The 26,993-nt window shown below is 36.1% G+C and overlaps 1 protein-coding gene across 1 annotated transcript; it reads left to right on the top strand.

Annotated features, from left to right (window-relative positions):
* The first annotated feature begins 252 nt into the window (after positions 1-252).
* On the top strand, positions 253-23,144 carry LOC133202511 (uncharacterized). The gene is made up of 5 exons (XM_061338350.1): positions 253-306; positions 3,930-9,779; positions 13,644-13,735; positions 18,668-18,873; positions 19,566-23,144. Coding segments are annotated over exons 1-5 (6,192 nt in total). The 5' UTR covers positions 253-263; the 3' UTR covers positions 19,567-23,144.
* The last annotated feature ends 3,849 nt before the right edge of the window (positions 23,145-26,993 follow it).

The following is a 26,993-nucleotide window of genomic DNA, read 5'->3' as shown; positions in this document are numbered from 1 at the left end:
GTCATAGAGTGCATAATATCACTTAAGTAACTACATGTAGCTATAATATCACCTGAACAAGATATATTAGAAGAAAAGTGATAAATAATAATGATATAGTTTTATACATATACAATGCATGTATTAAAACAATTGTAGTTTTAGAAGAAAAGTTTATGAAAGAGGTGCTAATTGCTCGATTGTAAGCTTTTAATAACCTGCTGTGAAGCACAGAGATATCATACATTGTGCCTTCCTGTTTTACAGCTCTGGGAAGTAAGAAGATGACAGAACAAGCACCTGCACCAGGCCCAAGTGATGAACTAGGTGACACATTTTTAGACATAAAAGCTTTTTTTGTTTCAGGTTCAGGGTAGTGATTTTTTCTGATTAAATTAAGAAGGGCAATTCTTTACACATAATCATTTTATTTTGATTTTATGAATATTTTATTTTACAAATTTTAATTGTATATTCAGTTATTCAGTACTTATAGTACCCTTGTCCTGCCATTGATGCTACAGATAACAGTATGTGTGCGCCAAGTTTATAAAGAGCCCATGCTGCTGCCTATGCCAAGCTGATTTGTTAATTTCTATCAAATTACACATTTCTGCAGATTAGCTTAATTATCACAATTTTCTAATCACTTTTGCTGATAACATAACAAGCAGCATAACTTAGGTTGAAAATAGAACCCACATTTGTCAAAAAATAACTAGATAAAAGTTACAAAACAATAAATGAAAATCTACATTTAAAAGGTTTAAATTATTTGTAATTATTGGCATTTCAAAGTCATATGTTATTTGACATAAATTTATTGCAACGAACCTTCATGGTAATTGTAGCACTTTTACATTGTTAACTTGAAATTATCATTGCAAGGAATCTATTCATATTGTCAACGTTGACAATTGTCCATTTGTGGAAATGCCAAATATTGTGACCTTACTTGCATAGATGATGCATCTAGGGATGCAAGCTACCAGACATACTTTGAAGTGCATTTGACATACATTTTAGGTATGATTAAAGAGCTTAAAGTTTTTTGAACAGTCCCATTCTGAGGTAACTGTAAGCACTATAGGGAGTTAAATTGCATGGATGTTACATTTCAGGATGTACTCTACCAGACTTGTTTCTGATCTTGAATGTGATCTACATTTTACCTATGATTGGCCAGGTCAAAGTTTTGGGAGTAGGTCTATTTCCAAGTACTAAATGTAAACCTCATGGTGATCAAACATGCATGGATAATGCATTACCATACCTGCTTAGTTTGCTTCATCTGATGTACACTTTACAAGTGATTGAAAAGTAAAAGTTTTTGGAGTAAGTCCATTCCAAAGAAACTTTAAATCCTACTCATTCCAAACTTGCATAGATGTTGCTTCTAAGGGGATATATACTGTAATGGAGAGTCATTGGAAGCTCATACTTGGTACAGAGATTGTTTATCACCAGAAGATGTGTCATGACTTTGACCCAAGGTCATTCCGACAAGTTCGAGGTCACTGGTATAAAGTGTAAAATTCATGTCAGGTCTATAATTTTCTAATGGAGAAACATTGCATGTCAATATTTTACTGAATGATTACTTATGACCAGAGGATGTGTCATTCTTTTTAAAATCAAGGTCTTTTTGGCAAGTTCAGTAGGGGGCGGGAGTTATTATTTTGTGAGTTTGCTGACAGTACCTTTAGTTTGGTGTGATACCAGTAGAAAACATTCCTTGAGTTGATTCCTTATGTTTTTCTCCATGATGGTGTATGCCTATTGTGGTTTACTTCAAAAGCAAATGATCATTTTCCAGCTCTTTGGACCAAATTCTAAGATATTTTTTAATGAGAATATACATTTTAAAGTATTTCATGCAATATATCTATATTTTTGCATTTTCATGGAGTATATTCTTTACAACATTAATTTCATTTTTAAACTGTCACAAAAGAAGTGATCTTCAAGTTTCATTTTCTTAGACAAATTCAGTATACATAAAGGAATTCCACTCAAAAAGCCAATCACATCATGTAATTACAGGCAAATCGTTTTACTCTTAGTACAGCATTGAAATGAATGGATTCCCTTTTTAGCTCACCTTGACGAAGTCGAGATGAGCTTATGCTATACCCCCTGCATTGGCGTCAGCGTTAGCGTTGGTGTCCCGGTCAAAGTTTTAGGAGCAAGTCCATTCCCAAGTAACTATAAGGCCTACCTGGACCAAACTTGCATGGATGATGCATCTGGGGATGGACATTACCACACTTGCTTTGGATGCTGGATCTGACCTAGATTTTCTAGATGAGTGACCAGGTTAAAGTTTTTTTGGAGCAGGTCCATTCCCAAGTTACTATAAGCCCTACCTAGACCAAACTTGTATGGATTATACATCTAGGAATGGACACTACCACACTTGCTTCGGATGCTGGATCTGACCTAGATTTTCCAGATGAGTGACCAGGTTAAAGTTTTTGGAACAGGTCCATTCCCAAGTAATTATAAGCCTTACCTGGATCAAACTTGCATGGAGGATGCATCTAGGGATGGACACTACCACACTTGCTTCGGATGCTGGATCTGACCTAGATTTTCCAGATGAGTGACCAGATTAAAGTTTTTGGAGCAGGTCCATTCCCAAGTAATTATAAGCCTTACCTGGATCAAACTTGCATGGAGGATGCATCTAGTAGGGATGGACACTACCACACTTGGTTCAGATGCTGGATCTGACCTAGATTTTCCAAATGGGTCACTAGGTTAAAGTTTTTGGAGCAGGTCCATTCCCAAGGAACTATTAGCCCTACCTGGACCAAACCTGCATGGATGATGCATCAAAGGAAGGACACTACCGTACTTGGTTCAGATGCTGGATCTGACCTACATTTTCCAGATGAGTGACTAGGTTAAAGGTTTGGGAGCAGGTCTATTCCCAAGTGATTATTTAAGCCTTACCTTGACCAAACTTGCATGGATGATGCATCTAGGGATGGACACTACCACACTTGCTTCAGATGCAGGATCTGACCTAGATTTTCCAGAAGAGTGACCAGTTTAAAGTTTTTGGAACAGGTCCATTCCCAAGTAATTATAAGCCTTGCCTTGACCAAACTTGCATGGATGATGCATCTGGGGATAGACACTACTATACTTGTGTCGGAAGCTGGATCTGACCTAGATTTTTCAGATGAGTGACCAGGTTGAAGTTTTTGGAGCAGGTCCATTCCCAAGAAACTATAAGCCGTACCTGGACCAAATTTGCATGGATGATACATCTAGGGATAGACACTACTATATTTGCTTCAGATGCTGGATCTGACCGAGATTTTCCAGATGAGTGACCAGGTTAAAGTTTTTTTGGAGAAGGTCCATTCTCAATGAACTGTAAACCCTACCTAGACCAGACTTGCATGGATGATGCATCTAGGGATGTACACTAACTAACCTGCTTCGGATTCTGGATCTGACCTAGATTTTCCACATGAGTGAATTTAGCCATATTTTAACCAAATTAGCATGGATGATGATGCATCTAGAGATGGACACTTCCAGACTTGCTTTGGATTCTGAATCTAATATTGATGGATATTAATTTTGGGATGTACACTAACTAGGAAAAAAATATGATGCGAGATTTACCTTACTTATAGATAACATTCGTCGCGGTGAGCTTAGTAATCTTTGATTACCTATGTTTTCATTGGGTAAAATATGAAAGAAAATGTCATATGTATAAAGTCTATATATCAACAACTGAAAACATGGCAGATCTCATTTTAACAATGACAGACATTGTGAAAGTGTTATATGGGTCGTCCATAAAATAACATCTGGCACCATGAGGGTTAAATGTGATCAACTTTAGAGATTTGTACATAATTTTATATTAAGTGTTAAGTTTTTCTGGATTGCTTGTACTTTTGTTTAATTTATGAATCATTGTTTTGTAGCTCAACCTGTCCAACCCAAAGTAGCTAAGGATCTGGATGGCAACTATGTGTACTATCTACCAGATAAACCTGTCACAGAGGCAGCCAAGTGTGGAGATCACTCAGCTGTGAAGACGCCAGTGTCTGCTACATCAACACAGCTTAGTACAACAGAACAAGTGATAACTCTATCACCAGCCAAATCTGGGATTAGTAATATAGTCACAATAAATTCAGAGAACATCATTGGCCGATTTGATCCAGAAACTCTAAACTCATTAAACCAGCTCCTGGAAGAAGTGGATGCAGATTCTGAGTTAAATCTGAATACTTCGAAGGAAGGTTTGAACACAGAGAGTGATACAGTTAAAAATTCTAGTGGCATTTCTGACCCAGTGTCATTGTCAGTTTCAGCAGGGACTGAGGGCAATGGTCAGTTATTCCAAGTCACTGCAGAGATACATAGCAGTGGTCAGTCACAACCAACTCCAACAGGGATACAAAGAAGTGGTCAGTTAACTCCAGACTCATCAGGAATACAAAGTAGTGGTCAGTTACAATCAACCCCAGCAGGGATACAGAGTAATGGTCAGTTATCCCAACACACAACAGATATACATAACAGTGGTCAATTACAACCACCTCCTTCAGGGATACAAAGTAGTGTTCAGTTAAATCCAGTCCCAGCAGGAATGCAAAGTAGTGATCAGTTGCAGTCCATCCCAACAGTGACACATATCGATGGTCATTTGCAACCACCTCCAGCAGAGATGTGTAGTAGTGGTCAGTTACAACCACCTTGTCCCCTAGCTGTTAAACATACCGGTAGTAATGGTCAGTTATCTCATGTCCCAGCAAGAGTACCAACCAGTGGACAGCCATTCTCTGCTCTAGCAGGGTTACAGAGCAGTGGTCAGTTAAATCCAGTCTCAGTAGGAATACAGAACAATGGCCAGTTGTTCCCAGTTGCTTTAGAGACACAGAGCAGTGGTCACTTATCCCAAGTCACTGCAGGGATACAAAGTAGTGGTCAGTTACAACCAGCCCCTCCTGAGGTACAGACCAGTGGCCAGTTACCCCCAGCAAGCACTCTTCTTTCATCATTTAAACCCATTAATACAGACAGATCACTCCTTGATTCCACCATGGACAACAGTATTGCAGAACCCATCAGTAACTGTAGATTACAGATGAATCCTGAAAAAAGTGTCAATGGCCAAAGTGCAAACTCTGTCTCTTTTAGTAACCCAGTGACAATTCCAATGGAAAGTACTATCCCGGTGCCCCAGAAATTTTCTGCCTTGGAAACAGCTACTCTCAATTTTACATATCAGAGCAATGTTGGAAAAGAAGTAGATTTACAAACACAAACTATAAACCACAGCTTGGTGCCACCAGCACTTAATCAAAATATAAACTCTCAAAATCAGGCTAGTGTTTCATTGCAAACGGATTCTGGGCTTTCCATTCCTGCAGGTATTATGGATTCAATTCCTGTGTCTCAAAATATTAGCCAGTTGATGGTTAGTGAACAAAGAAATCAAGCTACTGAACACTCTGTAAATTTGTTACAGAACTTGACGACTGATTCCCAATGTTTTCCTCAAGTTAATGTACAGTCGACCTTTCAGAAAAATGTTACTCCACAGTCTATGTACCAGCCTGTCTCACAGAATACACCTCTACCAGGATTCCAGTCACTGCAGTGTAATTTGGCTCTCTCCACATATCAACCTGTTCAAGTGTTTTCAACTCCCTCATCTCAGTATCAACAAAGTAGAATGTCTACTCCAAAATACTTACCTCATTTGGATGCTAACATGACTACCTCAACTTCTTATCCTTATAATCAGAGTCGTCCAAATCTTGATCTGCAACCTGCAGCAAGTGGCAGTCAGTTGACAGTGGTTCAAGAGGGTAGATCTTGTCCACAGCCAATTCTTACAGACTTGAATATGAATACCATTCAACATCAGAACTCAGAAATCTCCAGCATGTTTTCATGCGTTGATCAAATATCAGCCAAAAATCCACTCCCCACATTGCTAGAACAAACTAAATGTATGTCCCCAAGTGTTCAAAATTACAACAGAAATGGGTATACACATCATTTAGGATTACCAGTTCAGAGTGTTTCTAACCAGGGATCATTGTACAATATGAATGCTGCTCATCTACAGGCTTCATCTTTGACACAACTTCAGCACTACTCCACAAATCTTCCACAGCCGCAGGGAGGTAGTGTGGTGCCCTCCCTAGCCCCATCTCTAGCACCCAATCCAATGGTGAATAATTTTAGTATCCAATCCAACAAATCATTGTCTACTGGTGTTGCACATACCAATTCAAATTATCTGTCACCTGGGACATCAAGTTCAGGATACCAGAGTCCAGGACTGCAAAGACATTCACAACAGTTCTGTTTACCTAGACCACAATGTAACACTCCAAGTTACTTTTCCGGGTACTTGCAGAATGTTGAATCACAGACTTCTGTCCAAAAAAGTCAACAGTCTCGTCAAAGCCACCAACTAAAGCTGATGCCAAAAAACCAAATGTTGGCAGTGAAGAAAACAATCAGTATGTACTGGCCGGACTTTTCCAACTACCCAGAAGTGTGCACCTGTGACAAGTTGGACATGGGAAATGAAATACACGTGGAGCAGATCTGGTTGCACATGAACCAGATGTACTATTTGCCACAGATACAAATTCTTGCTATTGGAACTGACGAATTCATAGGTATCGTAAGGGATGAAAAGAATTACGTAAGTGTTGGGGAAATCATGATGCGCCTCCTACCAAAACTTCAGAGAGAAGTGGAAAATTACATACTTCAAAGCATGTGTGAGGTAGATCTCATGACATTGGAAGAGCTGGCATACCTAAAGCAGCGAGGATGCACCGAATTTGATATTCATGAGATGATTTCACTGGAAAGTCTGAGAGAAATGTGTAGATTTTTATTAAACAAAAGCTCCAAACTAAATTCGGAGGTGAGCAAGCTAGCAGAAGCTGCAACTGGTATTTACTATAAAAAGGTCTTAGAAAAGCACACAAGATGTTCCAAGTGTGGGGGAGCTATAAAATGCAGTGACATTCTAGATCGATATGAAGCCATCGATTGCCCTGCAGGAATTTCTTCCAAAGAGCAAAAATTGGCACTTCTACAAAGGACTTATAATGATGAAAAATTGGCTCTTCGACAAAAAGAGGTGATAGAAAGTGCATTCAGCAAGAAAAAGTCTTCACCACAAAGTAGTACTAAGCCAGGCCAGAAAAATGTCAGGATCAAGATTGGACTATTGTTAGTGGGTGGAACCCAGTTCAACACCTTCAAGATCAACGACAAATGCTACATTTCCCTGAAAGAGTTAGTGGCTTTTAAAATCTCGACATTGCAGTTGCTTCAGAGCCGATTAGCTAACTTAGAGTACAGACCTCGTCCAGCCCCTTCATGTGTTGAAAAGTATTTCATTCAAAATGACATTGGAGTTCATAACACATTGTGGATTGACACAGTGATTGTTCGCTGTATGTGTTGTTTGGGGCAGCAGAAGACGCAGATGCCTTTACAGAAGCATTTCAAGTGTGGAGACTTTGAGGAGTTGTGGGAGAAAGACGTGGATGGTGTAGATGATTGTGACATAAATGGAACAGTCTTTACACTTAATCCCAGCACAATAACCATCTCCAATAGGAGGCTCTTACAGCGAAAAGACAGTTCAAGTGCAGTGCTTATCAAGACTGTGAGAAGAAATCCACAGGGACCCTCCATGTCAGCAGAAGGAGAGCCACTGATCACAATGGGTTCATGTGAAAATATTGCCAAGAAACCCTTGACAATACAGATGAGAAACTTGACATCTCATTTAAAAACATCAACTGGTACTGTATTATTTACAACTAAACCTGCATATAGAGAATACACCCTTGGCAAAAAATCTAAAAGGAACAGAGTTTCAGTTTCACCCATGAAGACTCAGAAAGTGTTAAAAGATGTCAATCTGGATAGTTCTTCCTTGGATAGAAGTCTGAGTAGTCAGCCTATGGCCGTTAGCAATTTGAACACAGGAATGGAACAAGAAGATGCACAAGAAGATATTACAGAGGAATCCATTCTTGAAATTGCTGCGCGAGAAGCCATGCTTATGCCAGAGGACTTAAATGATGACACAGATGCAATGGAGTATCCTAGATCTGTGGATTCTGTGATTCAAGCCATTGGAATGGGAGATGGACTACCTTCTGAAGATTTTGTTATGCAGGAGATTGAGAAAGGGGGTCTAAATCTTTTTGATGGAGTTCTTAGTGCTAGTATCTGTGGGGATTCAAGGAGTCAGTTTGAGGATAGTGACAAACTAACAGTCAGAACACCACAATTAGCAGTCTCACCAAGAAAATCTGAACCAGCCAATCAGAGGAAAGCACCAAAGTCGACAAACGAAGACACGTCAGTCATACCTAGAAGGACAGAAAGTAGGAAAAAGAGAGTTCCAAAGCGATATGAAGAATTTTTTGTGGAAACTGACAAAAAAATCTTACTGAGCAAGAAGGACTCAAAGAAAGAAGAAGGTTTGTGTACAACGATCAAGCATGATGATATAGGGTCCAAAAAGAAGCTGAAAAATGTGAAAAAAGTGCAGGTTTTGCATGCACCTGAGTTCAGGGAAAAAATCAAAAGTGGTGAATTGGATGGAAGACTGCTGCAAGTTATAAGACATTCAGAATTGGATGGCATCATGGAAATGGTGCCAAGGAACCAAGAAGAGGCAGCCTCTGTCAGTCCAATTGCTGACAATGAAGAAAGCAATGACAAAGGAGGTTCAAAAACTAGTCAAGAACAGGTGAGCGAGAAAGTTGGTGAGTGTGAAGGAAATCTAAATTTAGTCTCCTCAGCAACTCCTTGTGGTGACACTATTACGAGTGGAATTGTCACCACAAGTGCTGGTGAAAGTCCTTGTGTTTCAGAGCCATCAGAACTTCTAAACTCTAAAGAACAAGAAGAAAAGTCACCTGAAGTGATAAATGAAAACAATATTGAAATTTTGTGTTCTCCAATAAAAAATGTGGACAGTGCTAGCTGCTCTGCTAGTCCGAACACAAGTACTTCATCTCTTTCAGAGGAATTGAGGACTTCAAGAATTAAAAGAGTTTATGACAAAGTGGCAGCTTTGGAATCCTCTCAGGATGAGTATAGAATCCTCCACATGTTGGCAACAGTGGCAGAAGTTGTGACCGAGTCAGGGGATGAACAAACTGAACATGATGTCACAGTGTCATGTGACCAGCAAGAGAGTGTGAATGTTATTAGTGCTAAGTCCACAGAAAATAGTGCTAAGAGTGATGTATGCACAGACAATGTGAAAAGTAGTGGTAATTCCTCAGATGAAGTTTCTACAGAGGGACTAAATTTGGATGCTAGTGTAACAATCCAGTCAGGGAAGCATGTGACAGAAAATGCATTGTCAGATGCAGACAAAGAGAGTGAGATAGGTGACAGAGACATCCAATTGGATGACAGATCAGAATTAACCAATCAAAAAGCAGAAGTGAAGGGAACAGAGTTAACGAATGAAAAAGAAGCATTAGAACCCATGGAAGATGAGAGTGTTTTAAAAGAAGTGCCAGTATTGTATTCGCCATTATTATTTGATGATGAGGAATTCTCTGATCATGATGATGATACATTAACTGAAACCCAGGTGAATCTGTGCACAAAAAAAGATCCAGAAACTGAAATGCGAGAGAGGTTGTCTAAATTTATAGGTGCAGTAAATAAATATGTAGATGTTACCGACTTCCAACGAGAGCCAGGTATTGCCACTAGCAGGGTACGATTTCTACAGGGTGCAGAGGAAGCTTTTCCAGGTGAGGTTTGATACTTACCATTATTAGCACTAGTTTAATTATGCATCTTGTATGATAACTATGTTTTAGGTCACGTGAGTCACTCAGGTGACCTATTGTTATCTGTTTTCGTCTGTCGTCGTGTGGGTGTGTGGTTGTGTGTCATGAGTAAATTTTTCACATTTTTGACTTCTCTTCAAGAACCACTGGACCAATTTCTACCAAACTTGCCACAAAGTATCCTTGGGTAAGTTTTTTCAAATGAAGGGCCAATGCCTTTTTTCAAGGGGAGATAATTAAGAATTAAAGAAAAATTAATATATCTTTTAAAAATCTTCTTCTCAAGAACCACTGGACCAGGTACGATAAAACTTTCATGGAAACATTTTCAGGTAGTGTAGATCAAGTTTGTAAAAATCATACCCCTGGGTTAGGGTGGGGCCACAATGGAGGATCAAAATTCTACAAAGAAATACATGGAAAAAATCTTTAAAAATCTTCTCCAGAATCGCTGGGCCAGGAAAGATAAAACTTGCGTGAAGACATCCTCAGGTAGTGTAGATTCAAGTTTGTTAAAATCATGACCCCCGGGGGTGGGTTGGGGCCACAATGGAGGATCAAAGTTTTACATGGAAATATATAGGAAAAATCTTTAAAAATCTTCTCAAGAACAGCAAAGCCATGATGAATCTTATTTATATGGTAGCATCCTGGTGTAGTGTAGATTCAAGTTTGTTCAAATCATGACACCCAGGGGTAATGTGGGGCCACAATGGAAGATCAAAGTTTTACACAGAAATATATAGGAAAAAAATATTTTTCTCAGGAACAGCTAAGCCCTTATTGGTCATATTTATATGGAAGCATCCTCAGGTAGTGTAGATTCAAGTTCATTCAAATCATGACACCCAGGGGTAATGTGGGGCCACAATGGACGATCAAAGTTTTACACAGACAAATATAGGAAAAAATCTTTAAAATCTTTTTCTCAGGAACAGCTAAGCCCTTATTGGTCATATTTATATGGAAGCATCCTCAGATTTGTTCAAATCATGACCCACGGGGTAGGGTGGAGGCACAATGAACAATCAAAGTTTACATAGAAATACTGTACGTGTACATAAATTGGCGTATTCAAAATTTAGCGCAATCACTGGGTATGGAGTTGTTGGCGAAATCATGAATTAGCGCTATACATGTCCATGCTGTATATTGTATTTATTAATGAATTCTTAGTGGTATTCATGAATTAGTGCATCGTTGTCTGCACCAAAGCCGCTAGAATATGAAGCCTGCTTTTTTTTAAGTACACATACAGTATATAGGAAAAATCTTTAAAAATCTTCTGATGAAGAACAGCAAAGCCATGATGAGTGATATTTATATGGAAGCATTCTCAGGTAGTGTAGATTCATGTTTGTTCAAATCATGACCCACGGGGGTAGGGTGGAGCCACAATGGATGATCAAAGTATACATAGAAATATATAGGAAAAATCTTTAAAATCTTCTTCTCAACAACAACTGGGCCATGAAAGATGAAATGTGGAAACCTCTTTAGGTAGTGTAGATTCAAGTTTGTTTAAATCACGATCCCCAGGGGTAGGTTGGACCATAATGGACAATGAAAATTTTAAATTGGAATATGTAAGAAAAATTTTGAAAAAATTCTTTTCTCAAGAATAACAAAGCCATGATTGGTTATATTTATATGGAAACATCCTCAGGTAGTATAGATTCAAGTTTGTTCAAATCATGACTGGGGATAGGGTGGGGCCACAATGGACGATCAAAGATTTACAAAAGCTTCTTCTATCAGTTTATTTATACTCTATGGATCTTCTATAGATTGTTGTTTTATACTCAGGTGACCGTTAAGGCCCTTGGACCTCTTGTTTTAAAATCCTGATAATTAGTTTTCATTTTTCATTCATTAGTTCATTCATTTCATTAGTTATTCATTTTTAGCTCTACTGGTCAGAGACCAGAAGAACTTATGTGATAGTAAGTTGTCCGCTGTCTGTCTGTCTAGCTGTCTGTCCCACCGTTTAAGCAATTTTTTAAAACGCTACTCCTAGAAATTCTTTCTAAAGGCTACTATTCCAACAGTTTTCATCTGATTGCAATAAATCTTGCCACAAAGAGACTTAACCAAGGACCATTATTCTATTTATGGCTTTGCATAGTTTCAAGTGCAAGTGTTATGGTATAAATACGAACCAGTAGAGCTACAGTCTCATCAGACTTCTGGTTTCATTTTCAGTTGAACTGTACATTTAACAGGTATTATTGCATGAATTTTTGTGCACAGGCTTTTCACACCCAAATAAGCAAAACTGGCATTATAATTTGAAGCAGTATATGGTAAATCATGAATATTTTGACCAGGATATAATACCTTATCAAACCCTCTTAAAAAGTGGGGTGTATAGACTGTAAACATGGTTATATTTGAAGGATTTTATGATTTCAAAATTTTATTTTTAAAAAAATATGGCGAGTGAAAACTTAAACGATCTAATAATATTTAATAGTATAAGAGCTTTTTATTCAGAGTGCGAAAGTGACATTTAGAAACTTTGAAGATTTTTACTCATTCATCAATTTCATCAATGTTTCTACGTCATCAGAATTTCCATTTTTACAAAGTGATGCGGTGTCCGTTAGTACATTCCTCCATACATTACATTTGGGGGTACATGTAGCCATCTCTTATCCTCAACTTCTCTTACACCACTGAATGCATTTTAATGAAACTTCACTAAATCTTTATTACATATTGCCATTGTGCACCTTCTATTTCATGCTTCAATCTTTCAGATATTTGGGGTTTTCTATACAGTAAAACATGCTTCTAGAACATGCTTCAAACTTGTTAGTTAGCTCACCTGAGCTGAAAGCTCCAAGTGAGCTTTTCTGATCACCTATTGTCCGTTGTCTGTCCGTCTGTAAACTTTTCACATTTTCAACTTCTTCTCAAGAACCACTGGACCAATTTTAACCCAAGTTTTTACAAAGCATCCTTGGGTGAAGGGGAGTTTAAATTGTTCAAATAAAGGGCCAAGACCCTTCCAAGGGGAGATAATCAAGGAAAGACAAAAATAGGGTTGGGTCATTAAAGAATCTTCTTCACAAGAACCAATGGGCCAGAAAAGCTGAAACTTGTATGGAAGCATCCTGGGGTAATGTAGATTCTAAATTGTTCAAATCATGACCCCGGGGGTAGGGTGGGGCCACAATTAGGAATCAAAGTTTTACATTGAAATATATAGGAAAATATTTTTAAAATCTTCTTCTCAATATGGAAGCATCCTGGGGTAGTTTAGATTCTAAATTGTTCAAATCATGATCCCTGGGGGTAGGTGGGGCCACAATAGGGAATCAAAGTTTTACAATGAAATGTATAGGAAAAAATCTTTAAAAATCTTCTTCTCAAGAACGACCTGACCAGAAAAGCTGCAGCTTATATGGAAGCATCCTGGGATGTATAGAATGTGTAGAATCTAAATTGTTCAAATCATGACCCCCAGGGGTAGGGTGGGTCACAATACTTATTACAAGGGAGAAAAGCTGGGCCAAAGATACTGAGGTGAGAGTTGTGGCCCATGGGCCTCTTGTATTGCATTGACGCTTACAGCGAAGTGATTTTCATTCCTGTGACTGTAAGCTATATTGTGATACTAACAGATATAACAAATTATGTTTATAATGAATCAAAATTGTCCATCCCTGGCACTTGAAGCCCCTGTATGAAATTCAGTATTACTTTCACAGAAACTCACATTCTGCCAAGAAATTCACTTTGCCATCATACTGGTATGAAAGGCGGGGTATCATTTTTTAAAGCTCAATACTCACAGAACCTCTACTGTGTGATTCGTTACAGGTCTCTATGGTGATGATGGACTTCAGAGGAGGAAAACGTTTGCCGTTTTGTTGAGTCGTATTTTGTACCATCAGGATGAACTTACCAAACAGGTCAGTTTTGTCAACGCTTTAAACTTTATTGATTTATGTATGACAAAGTGGGTTATACTTTCATGTTAAATAGTCAAATTTGATTGGTTTAAAAACATTTTATAACAAGATATGTTTGTGAAACACTGATGCCCCCGTATGGCAGCTTATGGCGAAGGTTAAAGTTTCTCAAATGCAAGTCATAATCCAGGCCAAAAGATAAAAAATGTTGATACCCAAAGAAAGGTCTTGTCTCCAGGAATACACCTGTGAAATTTGAAAGATCTAGATACAACTGTTCAATAGTTATGGCCAAGGTTAAAGTTTTTTAAATAAAAGTCAAACGTCAAGGTCAAGGTCAAAGTGGTTGGTATCCAAAGGAAGATCTTGTCACAAGGATTACATATGTGAAGTATGAAAGCCCTAGCATCAACCATTCAAAAGTTATGGCCAAGGTTGAAGTTTTTCAAAAGTAGGTCAAACTCCTAGGTCAAGGTCAAAGGGTCAAAGTGGTTGGTATCCAAAGGAAGGTCTTGTCACATGGATTACTTATGTGAAGTATGAAAGCCCTAGCATCAACCATTCAAAAGTTATGGTCAAGGTTGAAGTTTTTCAAAAGTAGGTCAAACTCCTAGGTCAAGGTCAAAGGGTCAAAGTGGTTGGTATCCAAAGGAAGGTCTTGTCACAAGGATTACATATGTGAAGTATGAAAGCCCTAGCATCAACCATTCAAAAGTTATGGCCAAGGTAAAAGTTTTTCAAAAGTAGGTCAAACTCCTAGGTCAAGGTCAAAGGGTCAAAGTGGTTGGTATCCAAAGGAAGGTCTTGTCACATGGATTACTTATGTGAAGTATGAAAGCCCTAGCATCAACCATTCAAAAGTTATGGTCAAGGTTGAAGTTTTTCAAAAGTAGGTCAAACTCCTAGGTCAAGGTCAAAGGGTCAAAGTGGTTGGTATCCAGAGGAAGGTCTTGTCACAAGGATTACATATGTGAAGTATGAAAGCCCTAGCATCAACCATTCAAAAGTTATGGCCAAGGTAAAAGTTTTTCAAAAGTAGGTCAAACTCCTAGGTCAAGGTCAAAAAGTCAAAGTGGTTGGTATCCAGAGGAAGGTCTTGTCACAAGGATTACATATGTGAAATATGAAAGCCCTAGCATCAACCATTCAAAAGTTATGGCCAAGGTTGAAGTTTTTCAAAAGTAGGTCAAACTCCTAGGTCAAGGTCAAAGGGTCAAAGTGATTGATATCCAGAGGAAGGTCTTGTCACAAGGAATACACATGTGAAGTTTGAAACCCCAAGCACCAACTGTTCAGAAGTTATGGCCAAGGTTAAAGTCTCATAAAATTTTGCAAAAGTGGGTCAAACTCCAAGGTCAAGGTCAAAAGGTCAAATATGATGTACCCAAAGAAAGGTCTTGTCACAAGGAATACACATGTGAAATATGAAAGTCATAGCTCCAACCAATCAAAAGTTATGGGCAAGGTTAAAGTTGACAACAGACAGACAAACAGACAAATGGACAAACAAACAGACAAACGGACAAACAGACAGACAGGACAAAAAAAAAATAAAGTACTGTTACCGTACCACGTGCATAAATATGGTGGCATATTTCTGCCCCTTATGTGCAAGTTATTTTTCTATCAAATATGTCAACATGCAAGATAAATATGTTGACATGCAAGATAGTTATGTCAACATGCAACATAACTATGTTGACATGCAAGAAAATTGTAATGAAATAAAAATTATAAAAAATCTTCAAAAATCTCAAATATTGCCCACATGTGACATTCAACATGCTAGATGCTACTTATTTATGTCAACATGCATTTTATTTATGTTAACATGCGGGATAAATTTGTTGATATGCAACTTATTTATGTCGACATGCAACTTATTTATGTCTACATGCAACTTATTTATGTCGACATGCATCTTGGTTATGTTGACATGCGAGTTAAATATGTTGACATGCAACATATTTATGTCGACATGCAACTTATTTATGTTTACATGCATTTTTCAGATACAGTTCTACTATGACCTTAACCTTGGACCTTAAAACATAGTTCAAGGTCACTGCACACCCTTTAAAAGAGACCTCAGACGAACAGATGGACGGACGGACGGACACACAAATTACTATAGGTCGCCCGCAGAGAGGTGCCCTAAAAACGTTTTATAATCTACGGTCCCGTTTCTAAATCAACAAACAAACAGAAACGTGCCTCATTGCACGTGTCTTGGGTAGTAACGAGTCTGCACGCTCGCACGAATGTTCAAATTGTGTATCACATAATTTCTTTTGCATTTAAATTTGATCATTTAATTCAAAATCTTATTTTGAAAATCGATCATATTTAAAAAAAAGTATATATCCAAAATAAAATCACAAATCGATCATATTCACTGTAAACTTTTTTGCCATTCCTGTGTCTTAAGACATTCACATCGACTTGTAATTTCATTTTTGGATATTTTTACTTTTTTAAAAAATTATATACAGTGGCGCCGCATTTATCCGGATGCCATTTATCCGGACGCTTCACCATCCGGACGATATTTTTTGGGAACCGATTTTTTTCAACGTTATTTTGACTCATTAATCCGGAAATTCGCGTTCCGTATCTGGACGGTCAATTTCTACTACAAAACATAATAGTTCATTGAAAAATGACTCATTTATCCGGACGGTAATTTTTCAAGAAACGACATTTTCACACTTATCTTGCATTCGTGATAATTGTTGTAAAAACATTGGCCATGCAGTCAGTTTGAAGGCGGTTACCTGTGACCTACAAACAATAGTGTCTATAATTAGCATGTGTTTACCCCAATTTAATCACACGTTTATCTTTATTTTGAAGCTCAAAGAATTTAGCTGACACTGTGCATTAATTAAATAATAATCCGTTCAAAATCATATTGCTAACTCTATATACATCGGTAAATTCAGGAGAATTTTGAAGAGTTGTAAATAAAATAAACAATAAATAACGAGCGATTTCGTAATGCTCTTTATCATGTCGATTGCGTTAGTTTAAAATACGATGTTCCATCTCTAAAAAACGTAAATGTATTTGAAACGCTTTTTTCCCCCACTAGACAGTAAAGAAAGGTACATAATTTAAGAAATATCTCTATTTAATGTACTACCGTTTACAAACGTCCATTACATATAAAACTGGCGTTACCTACAGAAGTTGATTACGTTTTTCAAGGTATTTTTAATGATCGAAATTCAAACTTAGCGTGTGTAGAAAAAAAAAAATTTTGATAATCATGAAGATGGCTAGTGTTTACGAATGTCTTTAATACTTTGTTTGAGTTAGCTTGCAGTGTTCAGTTAATTTTATAGTAACCCTGTGTAATGAATATACGGGGAATATTCAGGATTAGTTTATATTTGAACATTTTCAATGATGATCCTGAACAGTTCTGTCATATCATATAAGCTTTAATAATTATAATATATGGCGAAAAAAACAACAGTAGATCAAAATTTGCTCAAACCATGAAGTGACATGCCAAAGAGAAGGCGAATTAAAAAAGGAGGTCTCGGCATAAAATTGCCCATCCATTTTTTTTTAATTGTGTAAATTACATTTTAATATATTTTTTCATTAATCAATTACTGTTTTTAAAACAATTAACCAAAATATAGTTTAAAAGTTTTTTTTTCTTTGCTGTCACATTTGAAACAAGAATGTACATACATGCTTAGAGAGTGCCTTTTGAGATGTGATTCAATTATCCGGACGATTCATTTATCCGGACGATTTCGTTGGGGACAGAGGCGTCCGGATAAACGAGGCGCCATTGAACATGTATATGTCTGTTACTCAATATAGCTAAGTTGCATGTCAACATATTTATCTCGCATGTCATCATAACTAAGTTGCATGTTGACAAAAACAAATTGCATGTTGACATAACTAAGTTGCATGTTGACATAAATAAGTTGCATGTTGACATATAAGTAGCATGTTAACATATCTAAGTTGCATGTTGACATAAATAACTTGCATGTCAACATATTTATTTCGCATGTCAACATAAATAATTTGCATGTCAACATAAATAAGTAGCATCTAGCATATTGGAAGTCACATGTGGGCAATATTTGAGATTTTTGAAGATTTTTTATAATTTTTATTTGATTACAATTTTCTTGCATGTCAACATAGTTATGTTGCATGTTGACATAACTATCTTGCATGTCAACATATCTATCTTGCATGTCGACATATTTGACAGAAAAATAACTTGCACACATGGGGCAGAAATATGCCACCATGCATAAACCATGCTCTCCGGGTAAATTTACAAAGCAGTGGTTGAAAATGCATGACAATGGGTAACATTATAAAAATTGTTAACTGAGCAAAATGTCCGTGCATATGGTTCACTGTGATGTTTTCTTCTAAATGCATTTTAAATAAATTCAGAATAACAAAAAATATTACATGTTTATTTAGGGTAAAGTGAAATTGTTATCTCTTGAAAGCCATTGCAGACCTCAGCTTCACCTCAGTCGGCAATGGTTTTCCGGGGATAACAATTTCACATGTTACTCTAAAAAAACGTAATATTTTTGTATTGTTAACTCTTTTATAATTTGATGCACCTTTAGTTGCAGGAGTGATGCAGTATTTTTCTATAAAAGCAAGCTAATTAATACAAACTTATAAACAGAGAGTTTTTCTTTTTCATTTAAAAGAAATTAAAATGATTGCAAGTACATGTACTATAAGCTAACTATGAAGATCATTTAAAAGATATTAAAATGATTGCAAGCACTATAAGCTAATTATTGGTAGAGTTTTGATACTTTAAGCATCAAAACTGCTTTCTTGATGGAACATTAATCCAAAATTCATTGTAAATATGAAATTATGCATGTGTTTCATGTCCAAGTTGTGATTAGTCTAATTTTTTTTTGTCAGACTCAACAAGATGGTGAAAGCAGTTCCTCTAAAAGTCTTTTATCAGTAGGCAGTACTGTCAAGAGTGGAAAAAGTAGTTCAGGAAAAAAGAGTGCCTCTAAAATTAGCTCCCAGAAGAGTAGTAAAAGTAGTTCAAGGAGAAGGGTTCACTCAAGAGATAGTTCATTCGAGAAGGCTCCTCCTGCAAAGATAATAAAGCTCTGCTGGTTTGTAATTTTGAAAAAGAATTGTTTTACAGAAAATGTTCCTCAATATTAAGATCCTGTATTCTGGGTTATTTTCGCCCCATGTTATTTTCACACTTTCAGATTTTGCCCCATTTTAAATTTGCCCAGACACTGTTGTGTTTAAGAGGTAGTATTGTCTTCTTCAAATTCAACTTGTTTTAAATGATGTTTTCGGAATTTCTAAAGAATTGACCTATAGGACTAAAGCCAATCCTGGCCCTATAGGTCAGTGCCTTATTTAAAATAAAATGTGATTTTTTTGCCTAGTGTCAATGAGGGTGAAAGTGATGAAAGTAAAACGGGTGAAAATTTCCCTGTATACAGTATGTAAAAAAGCTAATTTAAAGATTTTCATGATTTTCATGAATTAATGTTCATATAATTTATTTCCCAATACAAAGGAAGGAAAGATGTATGTGTGTTGGGGGGGGGGGGGGGATTACAGGGCATTGGTAGTTATTATCAACAAAGATATAAATATTTTAAAAATTTCAAGTCTAAACAAAGTGTAATTATTTACATTGGGAATGACTATAGTGATTTCATTTTACCAGGGTCTCAAAGGGTGTGTTAATTAAAAACAAGATTTACTGAGCTGATTATCTTTCAATAGTTCTGTGTGACAAGAAAAAACTTCTTCTATAGATAATAGAGATTTTTAAACCTTGTAGAACGTTGCATCCATCACACCTGCAAAAGAAGCATAGAGAATTTGTGAATTCATGTGCTACTCCATCACTTTCTAAAGAAGCAAAACAGAGAATTTGTGAATTCATGTACAACCCCATCACTTGCTAAAGAAGCATAAAAGAGAATTTGTGAATTAATGTGCAACTCCATCACTTGCACAAGAAGCGTAATATAGAATTTGTGAATTCATGTGCAACGCCATCACTTGCAAAGGAAGCATATTAGAGAATTTGTGAATTCATGTGCTACTCCATCACTTGCAAAAGCATATCAAAAATTTGTGAATTCAGGTGCAACTCCCATCACTTGCAAAAGAAGCGTAATAGAGAATTTGTGAATTCATGTGCAACTCCATCACTGGAGATTGAAGAGATGACAAGAGTGTCCAAATAGGATTTATTATCCGACTTGTGTTCAAATAAAAGCAATCCAACCATTTCTGTTATTCATCATATATGCCTTGTTATTGAATTGTTAAGTAGTGAATTAGCTCCCATTGGAAATACTAGTCATTTTTGATCTTCAACTTGTTTTTATGTGTTCTCTAAGTGGTTTCGTTTTCAAATTAATTTTTTGAGATTTATTCATACTGTTTTCTGTTTATAAAAATATGTTAGGTTGTTACTTAGAAGGATATAAAATGACGATGATACAAATGTATTGGTATGATATTTTTTCCTATTTTTATTGTCATAAATTTGTAAAATTATGTGACTGATGAAAGAAATTGTTAACTTGAGATAAGTTTATTTCTACAATTAGTTTAATTACCTGGTAATTACTATATTAAACTAACACTACCATTAAAACACTGCCAAGAATGTAGGTGATTGTATTTTAGAAAAGAATTTTAACCTCTATTTTATGTTGTATATATTCCAATGTAAGCAAAAATTGTTTTATTATTCTGTTTGTACCCACCAAGTTCATATCAATGTATCAAAGTTAAAACTGCATGTTGCATGCAATTTTTTTTTCGCTCTCTCTTCATAATTGGTTGTAAAAATGAGTGCCATTAAACTTCAAAAATTTAAAGAACATATTAAGTTGTACACTTATTATTCCTACTGTATCATTGATAATCTGTCATTTCACTCATCATTCTGTCAGTCTTTAGCAAAATGTATACATTTCCATTTGTTAAAATTGTTTAAATTACATCTATGGGAAGGAGTTTCCAAACTGTTGAATTTGATATTACTTTATACAAAAAGTGTTACGATTGCACATGTATATCTGTTCTTTATGGTCATTAAGAAGACAGAGTTCCAATGTTTAATGTTCACTTTAGAGCTTTGGCTATTGGATATTAATCATATTTGGGTTTATGTCTGAACTTTTTTTCCTGCATTTTGGTCAATTTTCTTGCAAAAGACTGATAAAAATTAAATAGTAAACTTTTGTAAAAAATAGTTTTTGCTAGAATTTAGTCTCTATTTTTGTATTTTCAAGAGTTTATAGTATCTATACGTTACCCAAAGTCCCAGTTCTCAAAAGTGAATACATGTGTTGATAATTTTCCTCACCTTTTCAAACATATGTTAAAATAGATATTCAGAGTTGTTTAATGTGTCCATATTTGGATGGAAATTTTTTTATCCGAAGTTCAAAGTTTAGAAATTTAACAGCCAGGTTCCAGATAATTATGAGAAATGGGTCATTATATGCTTTGCTAATTAAACGACAGATATGGAGATCCTTGTAAGAAGTTGTGAGAAAAGTTAACAGCCTAGTTGGTAAAATTTCTAACATCAAGTAAGATCAATACTTCATCAAAAATTTTCTGTGTGAGCAGAACTATTTTAGATTTAATATAGTCGTACCAGTACTGAAAACTTTTGAGATTAATTTTTATGTATCCAAGAGTCCTTGTTCTAAGGGAGAAGGTCTTTGTTCTTAGAAACCTGTAATATATGACTTGTAATGTTTTCCATTTCTCATCCAGCAGAAAAATGAATTAAATCTATGCTTTAAACAAAGATGAAAAGTTTTTTTTTAAATTCAAGATGTTTTTTTTTTGTACGAGTACCAGTCTGTAAGAACTATATATATTGCTGCTTTTGAATGGAAATGTAAACAAAATTTGATAATCTAAAGAAAGAGGGCATACAAGGTGAGCACATTCCCCCGCTCAGAGACAATATGTTTTTTAAATATACAAGTTCACAGAAAAGTTATATTTTACTAAAATTATGTTTTCAATAATGTCATCTTCAACACATTTGATTCTTTATTTTATTGAATGACTTATAAATCGATAATCTGTTTTTGAAGTTGACAGTTTAGAATATTTAGTGGAAAATAGGATTATTAGAGCCATAAAATATTATTTTTGAACATGAATGGGTCAAGTCCACATTCTTCAGTAATGTTTAAATGACGGAAAAGTAAATGTAAAATATATTTCATGTTTCAAAAAAAGGAGTCTGAACTCATTCTATATGAAAATCGAACTTTTCTGAAAAAAATTATATGATTCATCAAACTGATTTATTTATATCACACCGATACACATTGAAGACGTGTAGACTTTGTAGCGTAGTGGTTAACGCATTCAGTCTAGCGCCTAATCGTGAGCTTTGAAGAGAGTTCGAATCATGTGTGAAGCTTTTTTTCTTTCTTTTCACATACCTTAAAAACATTAGTGAAAAATAAATTATTTATCAATATTTTTTCAACAAAATAAAGAAAGCAAATGTGTAAAAAATGATATTGACAATGTAATTTATGAGAAAAAAGTAACTTTTCATGAACTTTTAGAATTGAGAAATGTTTTTTCGCAGAGCAGGGGATTGCCTTCGCCTTGTACGCCTAGATTCTTTCCAGAATTCACAGGATTAGATCTTTATTTTATTGACTCCTTTGAATTGATAATAAGTAAAGCTGATTTATAGGAGATTGCTTATTATACATGTACTATTCTGGTATGAATACTTTCGGGCTATTAATATTTTTCTTGATTATAACCAATGTTAATTGCCAAATATATAACTTGAAGTTGTATATTTCTTTTTAATAATTATATTGTTATGACAGCATTGGCATTATGAGTATGAATAGATGTGTATGAATTCAACAAAATTTATATTTGAATTAGTTATTTTCTTTTGAAATGAAATTGGCCACTCTTGATCTCAATTTTGGGATGTTGAATAATCATTTCAGCATGCTTCAAAGCTATAGGGTTCTTTCTCTCTCCCCCCCCCCCTTTTTTTTTAGTGAAAGTAAATAAACGACTGTTTTTAATTATTTGTTTTCATTTAATACTCATACCATTTGCAGTCAATGAAATGTTTGTGCCTTTTTTTGTGTTAACACATACATGAACACTGTATTTGTTATTTCCACATTGGAAATGAAGGAAAAGTATATTAGGTTTGTCAAATTATCATTGGTGCTTTGCTTTTTTTTTTTTTACTGTATCTGTTTAGTTTCTTGTAGCAGGTAGCTAAATTACTCAGTATTGCCTTTCCAATGTTATTTGTAGCGTAAAAATACAAAAAACTTTATAAATAATGGAATAAATTTTATATGAACATCAAGTATTCTTCAAAAATAAATGTTCTATGACACTTGAGTGTATGTTTTTGCTGTTAGTAATATAAGGGGGATTAAGGTAATACATGTGATAATTTTTAGACCCAAATACTTGAAGGAGTTTTCAAAATACTGGATTTTGGATGAAAATACTGTACATTGTTCATAAAAAACCACAACAACAAAAAAAAAAAACAACAAAATATCAACCAAATGTAAGAGGGTCCTTTTTTAGCCTTCGGCTCAAGTGAGCTTTTCTGATCGAAATTTGTCCGTTGTCTGTGGTCTTCGTCGTAAACTTTTCACATTTTCATCTTATCCAGAACTACTGGGCCAATTTCAACCAAACTTGGCACAGAGTGTCCTTGGGTGAAGGGAATTCAAGTTTGTTCAAATGAAAGGCCACGTCCTCCTCCAAGGGGAGATAATTTCGAAATAGCGAAAAATTAATGGCATCATTGAAAAAGCTCTTCTCAAGAACCAATGGGCCAGGAAAAATGAAACTCATATGGAATCACTGTTAGGTAGTGTAGACTCAAATTTGTTCAAATCATGACCCCTAGGTGTAGGGTGGGGTTGACGATCAAAGTTTAACATAGGAGGATATAGAAGTCTTCAAAAATCTTCTCAAGAACAGCAAAGCCATGATTGGTCATATTTATATGGAAGCATCTTCATGTGGTGTAGATTCAAGTTTGTTCAAATCATGACCACTGGGGATAGGGTGGGGCCACAATGGACGATCAAATTTTTACATAGGAATATATAGGAAAAAAGTCTTCAAAAATCTTCTTCTCAAGTACAGCAAAGCTATGATTGGTCATATTTATATGGAAGTATCCTCAGGTGGTTTAGATTAAAGTTTGTTCATTAAAGTTTGTTCAAAACATAACCCCGCGGGTGGGGGGTGGGGCCACAACCAACAATCAAAGTATATAGGAAAAATCTTTAAAAATCTTCTCAAGAACAGCAAAGCTATGGTTTGTCATATTTATGTGAAAGTATCCTCAGGTGGTGAAGATTCAAGTTTGTTAAAATCATGACCCACAGGGGTAGGGTGGGGCCACAACCAACAATCAAAGTTTTACATAGGAATATATAGGAAAAATCTTTAAAAATCTTCTTCTCAAGAACAGCAAATCCATGGTTGGTCATATTTATATGGAAGCATCCTCAGATAGTGTAGATTCAAAATTGTTCAAATCAGTAATCCCCTGGGGAAGGGCAGGGCCACAATGAAAGTTCAAACTTGTAAGGAAAAAAGTTAGTCAAAAAAATATGTAAGCATTCTTAGTTAGTGAAGATTCAATTTTGTTCAATTCATAACCCCCCCCCCCCCTCCTTCACTCCCTTTTAGGGGTAGGTCGGGAGACCACTTATGCATTTAAGATTTTCAATATTAAACTGATTTTTGTTTTTTTCCTTGTCACATTGGTCAGGTGAGCGATGTGGCCCCTGGCCCCTTGTTACTAATAAATTTCAAATTGATGAACAAGTGTACCACTGCATGTAGTGTTATGTGTAATTACTCATTTCAAGAAACTTTTGCAGCTTTTAAGAATTTTGGCAATCCCCATGGTCAATGCTGAATTTGGTAAAAAGACTTCCATAGTACAGTGTTTAATGTGAGAGTTTGGTCATCTGAAGTCATCTGCATTTTTAGCTCACCTGAGCCGAAGGCTCAAGTGAGCTTTTCTGATCAAAATTTGTCCGTTGTCTGTCGTCGTCGTCGTTGTTATAAACTTTTCACAATTTCATCTTCTCCAGAACTACTGGGCCAATTTCAACCAAACTTGACACGAGTATCCTTGGGTAAAGGGGGTTCAAGATTGTTCAAATGAAGGGGAGATAATTACAAATTGGTGAAAAATTAATGGCATCTTTTACTAAGAGGTCCATGGGCCACAAGGCTCACCTGAGTCAATGTGGCCCTGCTGTTCTTTGTCAGCAGATTTCTTCTCTGATATATTCATATGTGAAGTTTTGATAGCCTGTTCTAGGCATACCCTGCCCCCTGGTGCCATGTTTTGAATGAAATTGAATCAAAACTGTTTGAGGATGCTTCAATATTTATATAATAACTAATCATGGTTTTGCTGTTCTTGAAAATGGAATTTTAAAGATGTCTGCCTCCCTACCCTGAAGGGGGTGGGGTGGGGTGTCATGATTTGTACAAACTGTGTCTACACTACCTGAGGATGCTTCCATATCAATATAACTAATCATCTTGAGAAGAATATTTTTATAGATATATCCTATATATGTTCTTTTATAGCTTTGATCCCCCATTATTGCCCCACCCAACTACTGGAGGATGCCTTGAACAAACTTGAATCTACAATACTTTGAGATGCTTCCATATCAATATGACTAATCATGGATTTCCTGTTCTTGAGAAGATTTTTAAAGATTTTCCCTAAATATTCCTATGTAAAACTTTGATCCCCCATTGTGGCCCCATCCTACCCTTGGGAGTCATGATTTGAACCAACTTGAATCTTCACTACCTGAGGATGATTCCATATATATCAATATGACTAACTGTGGCTTTGTTGTTCTTAAGAAGAAGATTTAAGATTTTTCCAGACCTATAGATTCCTTAGTAAAACTTTGATCCCCATTGTAGCCCCACCCTACCCCCCGGGGTCATGATTTGAACAAACTTGAATCTACACTATCTGGGGACAATTCCGTATCAATATGACTAATTGTGGCTTTGTTGTTCTTAAGAAGAAGATTTTTAAAGAATTTTCCTATATATTCCTATGTAAAACTTTGATCCCCCATTGTAGCCTCACCCTACCCCAAGGGATCATGATTTGAACAAACTTGAATCTACCTGAGGATGCTTTCTTATCAGTATGACTAATTGTGGCTTTGTTGTTCTCGAGAAGAAGTTATCTAAAGAATTTTCATATATATTCCTATGTAAAACTTTGATCCCCCATTGTGGCCCCACCCTACGCCCGGGGTTCATGTTTTGAAAAAAATTGAATCTACTCTATGTAATGAAGGGTTGACACAAGTTTCAACTTTTCTGGCCCAATGGTTCTTGAGAAGAAGATTTTTATGCCCCAGGATCGAAAGATCCCGGGGATATATTGTTTTCGTCCTGTCTAGCTGTTTGTCTGTCTGTTGTCAACTTTAACCTTGCCATAACTTTTGATTGGTTGGAGCTATGACTTTCATATTTCACATGTGTATTCCTTGCCACAAGACCTTTCTTTGGGTACCATCTTATTTGACCTTGACCTTGGAGTTTGACCCACTTTTGCAAAATTTTATGAGACTTTAACCTTGGCCATAACTTCTAAACAGTTGGTGCTTGGGGTTTCAAACTTCACGTGTATTTTTTGTGACAAGGCCTTCCTTTGGATACCAACAACTTTGACCTTTTGATCTTGGAGTTTGACCTACTTTTGAAAAACTTTAGCCTTGGCGATAACTTTTGAACAGTTGGTGCTTGGGGTTTCAAACTTTACATGTGTATTCCTTGTGACAAGACCTTCCTCTGGATATCAACCTCTTTGACCCTTTGACCTTGACCTAGGAGTTTGACCTACTTTTGAAAAACTTTAACCTTGGCCATAACTTTTGAATGGTTGGAGCTAGGGCTTTCATATTTCACATATGTAATCCTTGTGACAAGACCTTCCTTTGGATACCAACCACTTTTACCCTTTGACCTTGACATAGCAGTTTGACCTTCTTTCGAAAACTTTAACCTTGGCCATAACTTTTGAATGGTTGGTGCTAGGGCTTTCATACTTCACATATGTAATCCTTGTGACAAGATCCTCCTTTGCATACCAACCACTTTGACCTTGACATAGGAGTTTGACCTACTTTTGAAAAACTTTAACCTTGGCCAT

The sequence above is a fragment of the Saccostrea echinata genome, unplaced genomic scaffold (genome assembly GCF_033153115.1).
Source record: "Saccostrea echinata isolate AGI-Se365-2 ecotype Australia unplaced genomic scaffold, CSIRO_AGI_Sech_v1 ptg000047l, whole genome shotgun sequence".
Lineage (NCBI taxonomy): Eukaryota > Metazoa > Mollusca > Bivalvia > Ostreida > Ostreidae > Saccostrea > Saccostrea echinata.
This window is presented reverse-complemented; position numbering and strand designations above follow the sequence as displayed.

What these genes read in the sequence shown, in the direction of transcription:
- LOC133202511 (XM_061338350.1), top strand. Translation starts at nt 264, where the DNA reads ATGACAGAACAAGCACCTGCACCAGGCCCAAGTGATGAACTAG. An exon ending in AGGCCCAAGTGATGAACTAG is followed by an intron (nt 307 to 3,929) that starts GTGACACATTTT and finishes ATTGTTTTGTAG; the next exon opens with CTCAACCTGTCCAACCCAAA. An exon ending in TGCAGAGGAAGCTTTTCCAG is followed by an intron (nt 9,780 to 13,643) that starts GTGAGGTTTGAT and finishes GATTCGTTACAG; the next exon opens with GTCTCTATGGTGATGATGGA.